The sequence below is a fragment of the Microchirus variegatus genome (assembly GCF_963457635.1).
Source record: "Microchirus variegatus genome assembly, chromosome: 14".
NCBI lineage: Eukaryota > Metazoa > Chordata > Actinopteri > Pleuronectiformes > Soleidae > Microchirus > Microchirus variegatus.
The window spans coordinates 15,304,414-15,318,916 of record NC_139815.1 but is presented as its reverse complement, the minus strand read 5'-3'; the positions used below and the strand labels follow the sequence as shown (position 1 = coordinate 15,318,916).

Below are 14,503 nucleotides of genomic sequence, written 5' to 3'. Positions count from 1 at the left end.
AAACTAGATACTTAAGAGCTCTGAAATCATCACTTGAGCCCGCACAGACAGAGAATATTGATGGAGAGGTGGCTCCTTGGTAATGTTGTCGACTACATGTAAGCATAGTATTTATGAGAACGTGTCCTTAGTTAAAGCTTAATATGATGAAAAGTATTTATTACAGATACACACAAAGCCCGAGCCACATCACGGTGGCGGTTACAGCCAGTTTCACCCTGTTGGAGCAACGAGTACGAAGGACCACCCAGGAGATTTGCAAACACGAATGCTAATGCACACGGTCCTTTCAAATGATAGCCTCCCTGCAAGCTGGAATATATGAACTCAAATAACAGGGAGGAAAAGCAGACTTTCAAACCTCTTATTGAGAAAAAGAAGTATGAACACACTCCGTTTTACTCCCTGATGTGAAGAACTCAGAGGAGAAAAAAAAGCCATAGATATACTATAACTGATTGACTACGGGCTGAAAAGAGACCGACAGTCAAGCCACGATGAAAGGCATATCTAAACCAAGCACATCATTCAGAAAAATTATAGTGTATTCCAGTAAACTCTTACAAACACCACACACCTTGACCTTTTATTAATAAAAATAACTTTTCATTGTAAAACATGAAACCTGACTAAGTACGAGTCAATATTAAACAAACAAAGCTTCATTTTTAGCACTTTAGAACAGCATACGCCGAGTCGACCTTGGGCCGACAGCAACATATTCAGAAAAGAGATGTTTAATAATAAACTGTGACACAGAAATATTGACAACTTTTTATGTTACTCAATATTTCACCTCACACAGTCCCCTTGAAGAGCATATCTCATGCACATAGACATACAGTAGTAAATGCCAGCGCATTTGGCAGACAGCTAAGTAAACCGCTGTCTTGCAAAGAAAAAAGGAATAGATTTGTGATCAATAAATCCTTTGTTATATGAATTATGCATTTAAAACAAGACTGCATCTTCCTCGGTTATAAATCTAAAATATACACATGTGAATAAGCGAGTGATGGATTATTCAAATGTGAAGCAACGATCTGTATGCATCCAAATGCTTAGATGCCATTATTACAAGTATCTCCTAATAAAATGTCCTTTTAATTAAAGCAAGTTACAATGGTACATTTTCCTTTGTAATAGATATCACAGTAGGGCTGCAACGATCGAGTAATCGTTTGGTCGATAGAATGTCAGAAAATGGAGGAAGGAAGGAAATTATGTTCTCAAATATCTTGTTTTGGTCACAAACTGAAAATATTCAGTTTTAATGACTTCTTGTGTTATATGGAGCAAAGAAACTAGAACATATTCACATTTAAGACACATCAAATAGTTGATTAATTCAGTAATCGATTAATATCTGATTAAGGGTAATTGTTACAGCCCTATATCACAGTAAATATGCAGCTCACAACCCTCCTGATACTTATACATTATGCTAACCATCTCCTCTAATTTCTTAATGTTCATTACTGACAGAGGATAAAGTGATTTATTTGTCTTCTCACCATGATATAAAAAGGTTATTCTCCAGGATCAGCTCTAATGAGACTACACCTCTCCCTGATCTGACATTACAGATTGATGCATGACGACAGGATAGCACTTGCATTTTCCTAAGAGTGACAATCTCGTTGCTGTTCCAGGCTTACTCCTATTGTGCCAAGTAACCTCCATCCTTTATCCCCCAAGTGTTGTCCTGCCCTATTTGGCATGCCACCACTGGGAGAGAATGTGTGAGGGTTTGATTTTAATAGCATCAAGATATGATGGGGCTTTGCAGGCCAAGTTTGCAATGTGGTGCTTCAGCATCTCAGAGGGGCCTTCATCTGCTTTAAGCCGGTCTACCTCAAGAATTATGATTATGCGCGAGTCATCCTCAAAGCTAGTGTAAAATGCACTGTGTGAGTTTCTCATCCTGAGGGGCTCATAGAGACAGTGCTGCTGGTCCTTGTCAGGAAATACCCTTAATGCTTATGAATGAACGGCTATAATCTCTGTTCCCCATAGTACACAAATGGAAATGGCAATAGCACAATCAAGACATGTGCAGCAGAGGACACATGGTCAGTGGTCGTGATGTCTGCTTCATTCAGCAAAACATTTTAAAAATAGACAAAACACACATGCTCGAGATAACATGAACACAAAGCAGAACACATTTATATACTGTACTGTCCACATCTACACACGTGTGAGATGTGCACACCTTGCATGGGATTAACTAGGGAAAACGTTCATTCAAAAATAGCTTTAGCTTTTCCTAATGCAAAGCTGAGGGAAAAAAGAGATTAGAGCGCTAGTGAAATATGAACATCTATATGCTGCTGCATATACACTAGACTTAATCCTCCATTTTCTATCATGTAAGTGATCTCACAAGCACCATTTTGTTTGATATTTTCCTGCTACCCTGCTGCTTTGTACTATCAGCATATTTAGAACATGCCTCCTCGCAGGAAGCACTGAATGCACGGCTTTGAGCAAGCTGCAGTAACCAAATTTATATTAGGAGGAAAAAATATAAAAAGGGGGGGGGGGGAGGGGGCTTGGAGAAACAAAGAGGAATGAGCGGCATAGTGCTTTCATGTGATGATTCTGTGAGGTTATTTTTCCTCAGGTAGGGCAAAAAAAAAAAGCAGGTCTGGTCTGTAGGATAACCCTAGCTTCACCATGAATATTTTGATGCACAATCACCTTAGATCTACCAATGCCTTTGTTTCATTTGATAAATGGGAGGATTAATCCTTTGCTTTTACACTGTGATAAAATTAATGGCCTATGGAAGAAATTGCACTGCATCTCGTATGGTTTTCGCACCACAATAAAATACAGTATGCATTGCATTTATGTATGTATTGCATCTTTTTTATTGGATATGCACAGTGTTGCCCACCTGTCACAATATTTATGCCATCATATGGGAAAGCTGCTGAACAGAACAGATTTCCCACATGATGATGATATGGCCCCAAATGCTTGCTAAGCAGCTGGTAGACTAGCAAAGCAACCCAGAGAAGCTACTTGGTAGTATTGCATGGGTTAGTTTAAACCTGATAGTGGTCACTGAAAAACAAAGCCTTAATTAAAATTGATAATTAGAAAAAAACCTGTTTATCTCAGGCCCCTTTTCCTGCTTAAAAGCAATCACAAGCAATGTGAGTAGGAGCACACACTTCTAAACACGAGCCTTCACATCATCTTCACAGAACAGAGGCTTCAGTAATGACTTTAACGGAAGGTTAGTAGCTCCTCAGCTGAGATGCATTAATATTTTACAGGGAGATCCTGGGTGGTGCATGCATGTGAACAGGACTCTCCCCCTGTATGGACCTCTCAACCGTGCTTCTTGTCATTGTGTGCGAAAGCCATCTCCATTACCCCACTTTAGCAACAGAACAACTATCCCAGCAGCTTTGTAGAGGCACATTTTTTGCAAGTGAGCAAATAATATTTCTCAATGTGTTTGGCTGTGCAAGCTAAATACAGTAGGAGCAAAGCACATCCCGTCTGAGGACCAGCACTTCATCACTGACTGTGTCAAATACTGAAGTTAATGGTTTGAGGGCCTAAGAAAACATGGAGGTTCCATACAAGATTGAGTTTGATACAAAAAACATTGCAGCACACTAACAGGCTTGATGCTTGAATCTTTCGGACACCTACCACGAGACGTATTGCCATGTTCCACCTTCAATAACCATGTTGTTGTGTTGTTTTGCTCCTGGAACAATGACGTTGCTAAGCCTCTATTCTTTTTCCTCCCCGTCATGTGACCACACTTATTCAATGCTTCAATGAAAATGCTTTACTAATAAACTATGTATGCGCTTGAGTATTTTATAGTCTACGTTACCAACTGAATTTACAAGCTTGAATTGCTTTGTATCTTTATTTTTATCCTCCATCATCATCCATACAATTTAATGATTCTGAAAATAAGGAAGTGTAGTTCTGTTTACGTTATGGTGCAATCAGCCTAAGATTGGCCAAGTTCTCACTTCTCTCCATTTAAGGCCCCGACCTGCCTGACTGCCTTGATGAAAAGTTACTGACTTGTCCAGAACATGATAGAAGTATACGTTTTATACAATTTATCATAACATCACTAACACCGCATATCATCATGGCCAATATATATGCTGCTTAATAAGACCGCAAGCTTCATCACTACATAGAGCTCTTCAGAAACTTGTGCTTGTTCTTTGTTGAGCGGTTTATAGTAATTATAAAAGCAACAACTCGATGCATAATCATTTGCCAGCTATGAATATTCACACACTAAATGACTCCCACAGACCTCCTTTCATATCCAGAAAGAACTATAGGTCATTGTCGCAGTGATGCAGAAGGCCTGCATATTTTGAACTACTTTTCTCAACTGAAACAAAGGAGGAAAATATGGGAACTACAACTGCAAACAATGACTCTGGCCACATGCTAAAAAATAGTTTCTGCATCATATGTAACCAGTGTAAATTAGAGTCACAAGTTCAGGGTAACATCCAGATTTGTCCCAATTGGTATTTCCTTCTAAAATAAACAAAACCATATGTTAAAAACATAAAAAAAACCTATATAGTATTTTCTAGAAAATGGTGCCAGTCTATCATACCAGATACTTAATACAGTTTGATGTTTTTTTAAAATCTCTTGAATTCATGATGTAATGAGAGCTTTAAAAGAATGAATGAAACAAGCTGAACTATAAGCATGCTATGCTGAATGCATCCTTATGAGATGTTTCTTTTGCATCTAGGCCAAGTATGGTGACACAAAAAAATGGGTTACAGAGCTCATCACAAAGATTATTATCAGTGATGCATTTGTGTCACATTTAAATGACTGCAGACAACCTGGCAATTCCCCTTCCTGACTAACTAGACTTGGATAACATGGTAATGCTAATAGTTTTGTCAAATCTGAATGAGAATGGTTAGGAAGGGGGAAAAAAAGATTGTCTGCATTAGTAATATACCACCTATCAAGAATACAGGTTCTCAGTAACACAAAACCACAACAAAGACCTTTCCGTCTGTTCTAGCTAACACACCATATCATGAAATCATCTTCAAAGCACTGACGAGTATAACTGAAGGCATTGTTATCACACTAATCCACCCACAGATCAAGCAGGCTTCATTAAAGGAAGAGAATCATCAATGCAACAGCAACCTCTCTCGCTGTAGAAACAGCTTTCAACAAACAAATCTGGACTTTTCTTTCCCACAACACTGTAGACATGTGGCTTTGGAAATTGAACTCATTTCTCTGAAAAAGGATAACACCAATGGTTGCATAGTGGTATTACTTCTGCTTCACACTACAACAGAAACCCAGACAAAGATCCCCTCGCTTTCTCTCTTTCTTTGCAATCTTTATATAACCCCCTAGCTACTGCTATCTGTTACAATGACAACATCAGTGGAATTTCAACCTTGAACTCGAGCCATAAAATCAATTCTCATGCAGACGACATACCGCACAGTAAAGGTATAAACTTACATTTAAAAAACTCCACCAGGATTATGCCAAGAGACATTCAAATTCATTTCATTCACTCATTTTCAGATATATCAGAATATACCGTCACATGGAGAAAATCAATGATCCTACGACTGAAAAAGATTAAATGGCATTACATGGACCCGAGCTAAACCTGACTCCCACTTTATCATTGGCAACATTGGAATTAACATCTACCCCTGTCAGTTCAGTTAATTTTCAGAACTTAAATCATTTGACACAAGAATCCAATAGGAATAGGAATCAATCCCAGGTTAATTTTCTTCCTATTACTTCTATCCATCTTATTTCAATATTTTAACTATCTGCATTGGATCCAAAAATCGCCATACCAAAAATACCTCACGCAACATAAAATGCATAAAATGGACTGTGCAATACGATAAAGGATCACTCCCTACCTGTTTATAGTTATATTGTTGTTGTTTGTTTTTCTTTTATAGACATAAACAAAAGTATTATTTGTAAATTTAGAGCAGACAACAGATGTAAGTTGTAGGTCTGTATATACTGTATGTTATATCGGATGTGAACATCTGACTCTGAATGTCAATAAAAAATAAATTACAAAAAAAAAAAAAAAAAATGTGCTCCAACACCTCTGACCTCAAATACCACAGATGCATACATACAGCATTGTCTTCCAGTGTGTTACTTCCCACATCTGACGACGCCATTCCACTGACTCCACCACTCTGCTCACTGGGATGTCTGCTCCAACAATTCTTGACACAATATCAGAACTCACAATCTGTCTTCCACATATTCATTAGGCTCTTAATTGATTGAAACACCACATCTATTCATCAATGTGTTTCTTTCCTGTATTTTCTGCGCTTTACTCTTCCCAACAAAGTCCCTCTTACTATTGTTTATCAATTATCGATAGACTGTTCGTTCCCCAAGAGAAAATGAATGTTTATGTTGGTCAAATGGTCATATCAGTATATGTGGCTGATTTCTACAGTCCTTTCATCTCCCTGTTAGATCTTCTCATGTTCCCCCAACGTCATATGATGACACTTTTTTGCTCTCTCTGTTACTGTTTATCTTAACACAGGTTTAAACTGTGGATAGTTGTTTGTATACTTAAAGGTGCATTATGTAATAAATCTAAAGTAACTGGCCATAAAATCCTCCTAATATGTCACAGAGACTCAAGAATAATGTTCATATAAAATATCGAACTCACCAACAACAGTACAGCCAAAATATTTGCATTAAAAGAAAAACTTTTTTCAGACTGCAAATCATGTTTATGCTTTGAAATCATGTTTTGGCATTTGGCGCCACCTACCGCCGTCTACCAATTATTGCAGTCAGTAGAGTCTCAGCTGCCGAGCAACCATGGGTTGCCAGTTACGTCAGAAAACGAAACCTAAAAGAACTCGGTATTTTGAATTTGAATGTAGTTACCGTTTTGGCCACATTCTTACATATGGCACCTTTAATTTGGGCTGTGTAAAACATTATTTGTACATTTAGTTTTGGGTGTAAATATATTTTTACATATATATTATATGTTCAAAATAAAAATAAATCAATAAAATCATTCATTCATTCTTTGTTTCTGTACTTGCATGGAAGTTGGATACCAGCGGCAGAGCTATTGTTTTTATTGTCATTTTTGTGCCCGATTCACTGTTCAATAAGATTAAGACTTGTTCCACCAAAGTTTCACATTGGTTGAAATACGTATGTACATAGTTAGCGTACGTATAGTGAAAGAAAATACATCCAACATTAACTAGTTCATGCTACACGTGACGTAGCCCCAAGCTAGTAGGGCTACATCATCACACAACTGATGCTTCCAACATCTCTCTCTTCTCCAGAACATTAGCACTGTTACAAGTTTCTCATTGGTTAAGCAAACTCAAGAAAAATCCATTGACTGTTTCAGCTTTTCTTCCTCTGTCTGGCTTAACAAATTTTTAATGAACCCAGCAGTCAGAGATCATCGCTGACCATTTTAAAATCGCTCTTAAAACTATGTCTGGAAAATACAGGCCTTCTAAATGGTGGTTTAAAAATGGAACACAAGTTGTTGCAAAGCCTGACATCACATTACCACATGAAAAAAAAAAGATTTTCCTTCCAGCTTCCTGACATAGTCATCACACTTATATGAGCTGATATTTCAATAGCTTGTGTTGGGTGTGGTTTACACTGCGTATAGCTGTTTAACGGGGGATGGGAGGCAGGATTACAGTATCTGTACATAAGCACTACTTGACTGAATATACTAGGCAGCGCTGTCTCACATGTAAATGCTGCCTTTGTTTGCTGCTTTTATGTCTACGCTGATGACTGAGCCTGGTTTATTGTTATGGCATGCAGTAAATTCTGTTGAACTTTGAGCTTCCATCTAAGCAACCAGAGGCCAAAAATGTTCTCTAGTACAAATGCACCAACAAAATGTGTTAGTTGAAGGGAAATCATCAACTGAAACTCGCAACACAAAACATATGTACATAGTGACGTATTGTGCCATAAATAGATATAGAGACTCCCTTGCCATTTGTCAAATCACTCAGATCCCGTTTCATTTGTATTTGTAAGTTTTCTGCTAATTTGGTGTAACTGAAACAAACCATTGTGTTTAGAGTGCAAATGACATGTATAGGGTTGCCTTAGGTTATGCACATCAACTGTAAAAATGGCTGTAGGTGAAACGAAGAGACTTGAAACATTTTTTTTCCAACTCTGACTAATCAGCAGCAAATAGGAGATGGAATTTTCATTTCATCTAATGAGAGTAATTTACACTACCATTGATGAACAATTAATTTGTTCATTTGCTGGTTACTGCTGCTCATATGTGGCTGCGTGTGTCATTTTTATTAAATTAAGAACTTTTATGTTTGTCTGTTTTAGACATTGAATGATCACTACTTTTTTGTGTGCATTTGGACTGCGGTGATGTAGGACCCAGTTGAATTACAAAAACAGTGGTAAACAGAGCAGTAATAATGGTTGTAACTAGTACATACCCAATTTTGGCCTTCTGTTTGGATTTGGAGCAGGGTACAACGCAGGCCTTTCTACTCATCTTCTGTTTGGACCGTGACTTGCTGTTTCCTTTGTGTTCGCGATCTCGGTGGCTCCTATACTGTGAGGAAGAACTAGGGAAGCTCTCGGGGCTCATGACACGGGGGATGTTCTTCTCCCCACGCTGCCGGGCCTTTGCGATAGCCTCTGATATTATCCTATTTGCCTTTTCCTGCTTGTCCTGTGTCAATGTCTCCATCTGATGATGTGTCCTCCGTGTCCTTTTCTCAGATGAAGAGCTTGAGGAAGATGAAGATGATGATGAAGAGGAGGAAGACGATGAGCTGCTCTTCAATGGGGGACTGAGGGCCCGAACCTGGCTAACGGGACCATTCGCGTTCTTTCTGGGCTAAAGAGACAAAGAGAATAACAAAGAATAAAGTATTAGTGGGCGATAGATTAGTATAAGGGATTCAATAGTATTTGAGGGCAAATGTTTAAGACATGATGTCACCGGTTATCAATGTCACAATCCCATTGCATAGCAGGTTCACTCACAATAAATGACAAACCAAACAAAACGATCAAATTGAGATTTGTCTGTTTAAGCACATTATAGATTTCACAGCTTCTCTTTTTCAACATATTGATTTACTCAGGTAGGTGTTTTTCCAAAAGTAATGCTAGCTAACATAAGGCTAAAAATAACAAGGTTTTTTTTTTTTTTTTTTACCATTTTGTTTTCCGAAAACGGCACCAGCACTGAATCAGATGCCATTTCACTTAACAATCAGAGAGTCGATGTAATAATCTCATCTGAAACTTTGGCATAAATAGGACAAATACTGCAAGATACAGAAACTCCTTTAATGAATCCACTGTGATGTGACCACTGCAACTATCACCGACTCATTCATAAAACCACATCCCTGTGGAGATCGTGTGAACCACTCAACAGCTTTTCTCGATGTCAGGTGCTTGAATTGAACCTATCTCTCTGCATGATGCTCACTTTCAGCCTCATATCCAACTCCTCTCTCTCCCTCTGCTCTCTACTCTCAGTGGATCCACTTCTTTAGAAAGGTCAGCTTTTCCTCTATGACTTCCTTTAGATCAGGTGAAGCAGAGTCTGAAACCATGTGACATGGAAACACCCTGATCCGAGCCTTATAATTTGAATACTTTTAGGTGAAACACAGGATAAACATCGGCTCTATGTATAATATGTGAATAATAGATGGAATGACTGCGGTTATACCAAAACACAAATGCCTTGTGGTGGGCCTTGAGCCCAGCAGCGAGGGAACCCATAAATGGATGACCTAATCTAAAATTGTGTTGCAAATGCCTACATGGCCCAGGCATGGCCGGCTGCTTTTATTTTTCCACACAGCCAGCTAAATAAAGATAATTAGCTTGAACCAGACCAGCAAAGTGGGGGCAGGGACTTGAATAATCAGTGGAAGGAAGAAAACACACACACACTTAGATGTACAACAGCTGCATTATGACTCTCACGTGTACAACGCTACTGAGATTATTAGGGATAAATGAACTAGATCATGCTGGAATGTTCTCATTCATGTTAATGGTAAAATAGAGGGGGAGGGGTTGAAAGTAAAGCCCACGAGTAGAAGAACAAACGAGAGCACATGCAAGAGGCAACAAGAGGAAGAAAATATGAAAATAGGCATCTATCAGAGAGAGGGAAAGAGAGAGAGAGAGACAAAATGCACCAAAAGTGAGAGCACTGCAGCTGTGTAATAGATCTATAAATAACTGAAATTACAGCCTGCCAGCACTGCAGCGATTTCAATCTTTCTAGCAGCACGCAGTCCCATGAAAACCATGGGGACCATTATAGCCCATGAAAAGGTAGAGTAAGCTCCATTTGGGCTGGCAAGCTTTTCCTCACTCTCACTCCCGCATTTTCACATGTAATGAGCTCTCTGGTGACTGACAGGCTCAACTCGTGGAGGACACACACACACACACACACACACACACACACACACACACACACACACACATCGTACTGTACATAAACTGTAGCTGGGCAGCTTGAAGTGAGGTTCGAAGGAGGATGAGAAAGTAATGTTTGGAATGAATAGACAGTGGGGGTGGGGAAAAGAAAGCATGGTTGATCGAGTGCGCTTTGATAAGGTCTAGCACTGCAAAGCAAATGAGTACAGAGAAGAGGTAAAAAAGCAATGAGTTCAAGATGGCGGCAGTGCAGCATGAGCCAGTAGCAGGAGAGGTTGTTCAGTTCCTGCCGGCCCCTCCTCCTCCTCCCCCTCGAACCTCCTCCCTCCCAGCTCTCAGAGCAGCTCACTTACCCTTCCTCTTGGCCTCTTCACTGTAGACATGGTGTGTTTTTTTGCCTTCCTCTTTCCTCCCCCTCTCCAACCGGCTAACAAAGCCTTGCCCTTTCGCGGGTTTTTTTTTTCTCTCTCTCTGTTGCTTGCTCACGCTTTCTCTTGGAAAGACACTCACTCTTTTCCCCTCAACAGTCGTTTTCTCTCACTCTTTTCTTGAGCCGTGTGTCCCCCCCCTCCCCTCCCTCTCTCTCTCTCCACGTTTGCCTCCCCTCCTCCTCCCCGGGCAACTCTTCTCCTCAGGCAGTGTGAGAGCGCTGGAGCCGTCCGTCTCCTCCTCCCCCAGCAGGCAGGGCTCAAGAGGAGCGCATGGGAGCTCTCCCTCTCCCTCACCCTCGTTTGTCTCTTCACAGGGTGATGAGGGAGCAGCACTGTGGGCGGTAGAGGAGGTGCGTGGCAGTCCAGGAAGCCCTCATTCTGCTGTTGCGTGCCGCTTTGCCGTCGTCCGGCTTCAAGTCTCTCTCACTCTATGTAGAGAGTGTATCAGAGTTGCCTTCCCCTACCTCCTCTCTCCTCCCCTCTCATTGATTCCTCTTTCCGCCTGCCTTTCGTGTGGGCTCTCTGTGACTTTCTGAGCCCTTTCCCTCTTATTTCTGGTTCTTTCCTTCTCTTGCTGCTTTTTAGTTTCCCTTTTAGTGCCTCTCCTCGTCTTCTTCTTCTTCACCAGTCAGGATAAGGTAGGTTACTCCTTTTATTACACACAAAAAAAAGGCTTTTGTGTTAGATTGCTCGTTTGGCCGGTTGTTTTTTCCTCCTGTTTCACTAGTCTTTTTTCCTCCTCCCTCGCTGCCCTCCCCTTTGCCTAGCTGGGGCGTGTATGGCGAGCTTCAGAGTCTGGCAGGCAGAACGGTGGAAAATGAAAGCACAAAGCAGCAAAATGCATCAGCATGAATATTAGAGATGTCGTTAAAACCCAGACTCGTTTCTCCCTCTCTCTCTTGCTCTCTCTCCTCTTGCTCACTCACTCATTCGCTCTCTCTCTCTTTGTAAGGAAGTAGGCCAGCAGATGGTGCTAGCAGTTATTAAATTAACTTTCACAACTTAACCCCCAAAGCACTGAATGTCTCCCACAACAAATCATCATTGCTTCGTCTGTCCTTGTGTAGGTTATTGTCAGTGACGTGCCAATTTATTTATGGAACAGTATCATTAAAGAGAGTCAGATGAACAAACAGATAGACGAAAAATCCCAAAGACTAAAACATTTTACTGACACAAACAGCTGACAAAGTTGAATTCAATCAAAAGAAATCAACCCCACAAAATACAACAGATATTTCACTCCCTGACCATATCAGACACATCGAGCCTTCACTACAGTGGTGACGTAAAACACTTTACGTCACCCTGCCATTACCTTTGAAAAAAACATTCCACGATTGGAAACTGAGTTGTCACCATAGCATGCGACTCAGAGCCAGAAGAGATCTTGGTGGAGCGAGCCAGCCTTTTAGGAGATTCTTGTCAGCGTGATACAGGGGCCATGTGCACTAGCTGGCACATGGTATTGAGCATAGACATGCAGCTGGCCTGAAGCCAGGAACAGTGCACAGCACTACTAAGCCAGGGCTGGAGTTACTGACACATACTTTGTCAGCTTTAAAATCTTTTCAATGGCGCAAAAACAGCTAAACGGGCTTCATTCCATCCAGCACCATTTTCACTTCTCATGTATTTCAATACACAGGAATTATTGGGCTGCTCCTGTTCAACCAGTGACCCACCCACCTGTGGCTTGGAAGAAAGGTATGCTTTTGACACTATTGATGGCCAGACCTAACACCATCATCCATTATGAGGGATGGGTGATGACTTGAACCCAATTCAAATAAGTATTTCTGACAGGTACAGCTGAATACAGGCTATTTACCTACAGAGAATAGTACATACAACACAATACAGAGCTATGATATGCTAAATAAAGCAAATATGCACATGGCAAAGTAAATATCTAAAAGGTCTTCATGAAAAATGTTCATTGTGTCATTGTATTTTCCTATTGTAGATCCAAACTAAACAATACTTACTGTGAGCTAATCGATGCATGGTGTGAAATGTGGGCGCAAGCTACCACACATGGTTTTACATTGTACATTGTAAAGAAAACCTCAATAAAGTTCTATGTAACTGACTAACTGTCATGGTGTGGACAGCCTTATTTAAACTGTGTAAGTAGAAATTGGTGTTGCGTTATAAGATCAGAGAGATGCTGCTTGAACACATGTATGACTGCAGCATTGAAGATTCTCTCACTGCATCTCTGCGGTTTGTGTAGTTGTACATTCTACAGCTTTATATCTCCTACAAAAACAGAGACGACTGCTAAGCATGAATAACAATGGCTGTCCTTCCCAAGTGTAAACAGCAGCAGCCATCAGGTCCTCCTGCCAGGACAGGCCTTGGAGTTTGGACTGTAAAGCAGACCACATGGTCACTGGGAGCCGGGCACCATCGTCCTCTCCAAGCCAAACAAATGCACTGTCACTTAATGCCTGCCAAGGTACAGCCACTTTACAGAGAGAGAGAGATTTGACCATACACATCCACGGTGCAGTGGTTGTTAAAAACTCACACGGGCACTGAGAGCTTTTCAAAGTCTCTACTAAATGGTCACAGTCAAAATGGAAACAGAATGATTGCCTCAATTACTGCATATAGAGAGAAATATAGAGAGTCTATTTAAAACACAGAAATACTTATGACCATAAATGGCTTCTCAGTGAGGATAAAGAAAACATATAGTTCCTGGACATGCTTGTTTGAGCGTTTCCAAAACAATAGCAAAGAACAACAGAGCAGTAACAGAACAACAGTCAATACTTCAAGATGGCATGAAGTCAAAGCTCCTTGGTAACTATACAGTTAATATGCAAACAAGCCCAGCAGATCTGTATGGGGGAGTGGCTTCCGTTAAGGACCGATGAGGGAGGGGAGTCGAAGGGGAAGGGGAGGGCAGTAGCAGAGCTGTTGAAAAGAAGGGGGAAAAAAACTATGTGTGTGTGTGTGTGCAGAGAGAAGAGGGGTGGCTGCAGAGGCACAGGTGTCCGTCTCTGAACACTCCATTACTTCCTCATCAAAGAGCCTGTATTAGCGCACCACTGCTCTCATTTCTTGCCTGTACCACCGTGAGAGTCTCAACTAACCCACCATTAGGGAAATGAGAGCTGAGAGCTCACAATGCGCTGACTGAAAATGACAAGATAGCTAGCACCCACTGGTGTTTCCCTCACACAGTGATGAAATCCATATCTAAATGGGATCAAATGCAACCCAGCATTAATTATTCGTTGTGCACCACCTGACAAAATGATGTATATCTGCTGCTATAGACAACTGGTCTGGTTATTATCAAGTTACACTTAAATAAATAAATACAGGGCTCTTGTGTGTGACCAATTTGGTCTCATATGCACCAAAAAATCTTCGCAATTTCTTCTTGAGTTGCTCTGGTGCACATAACATTTCCAGATTTTCCCATACATTGATCAATGTGTGGTGACAGAATCAACACTAACCATCACCAATTGACCACCCCCATGCGATGTATAAACACAGCATATTGTTTCGTTCATTCATCTCCCTACCACTTGCAGCGTAAACCCCCC

General features: G+C 40.6%; 1 protein-coding gene across 1 annotated transcript in view; it reads right to left on the bottom strand.

The window, feature by feature from the left end:
- chd9 (chromodomain helicase DNA binding protein 9) overlaps window positions 1-14,503 on the bottom strand; it is a 68,019-nt gene that overhangs the window by 34,369 nt on the left and 19,147 nt on the right. Inside the window, exon 3 of the mRNA XM_083900808.1 lies at window positions 8,526-8,932. Coding sequence (XP_083756934.1) covers window positions 8,526-8,932 — 407 coding nt within the window. The remainder of the gene's footprint in view (window positions 1-8,525; window positions 8,933-14,503) is intronic.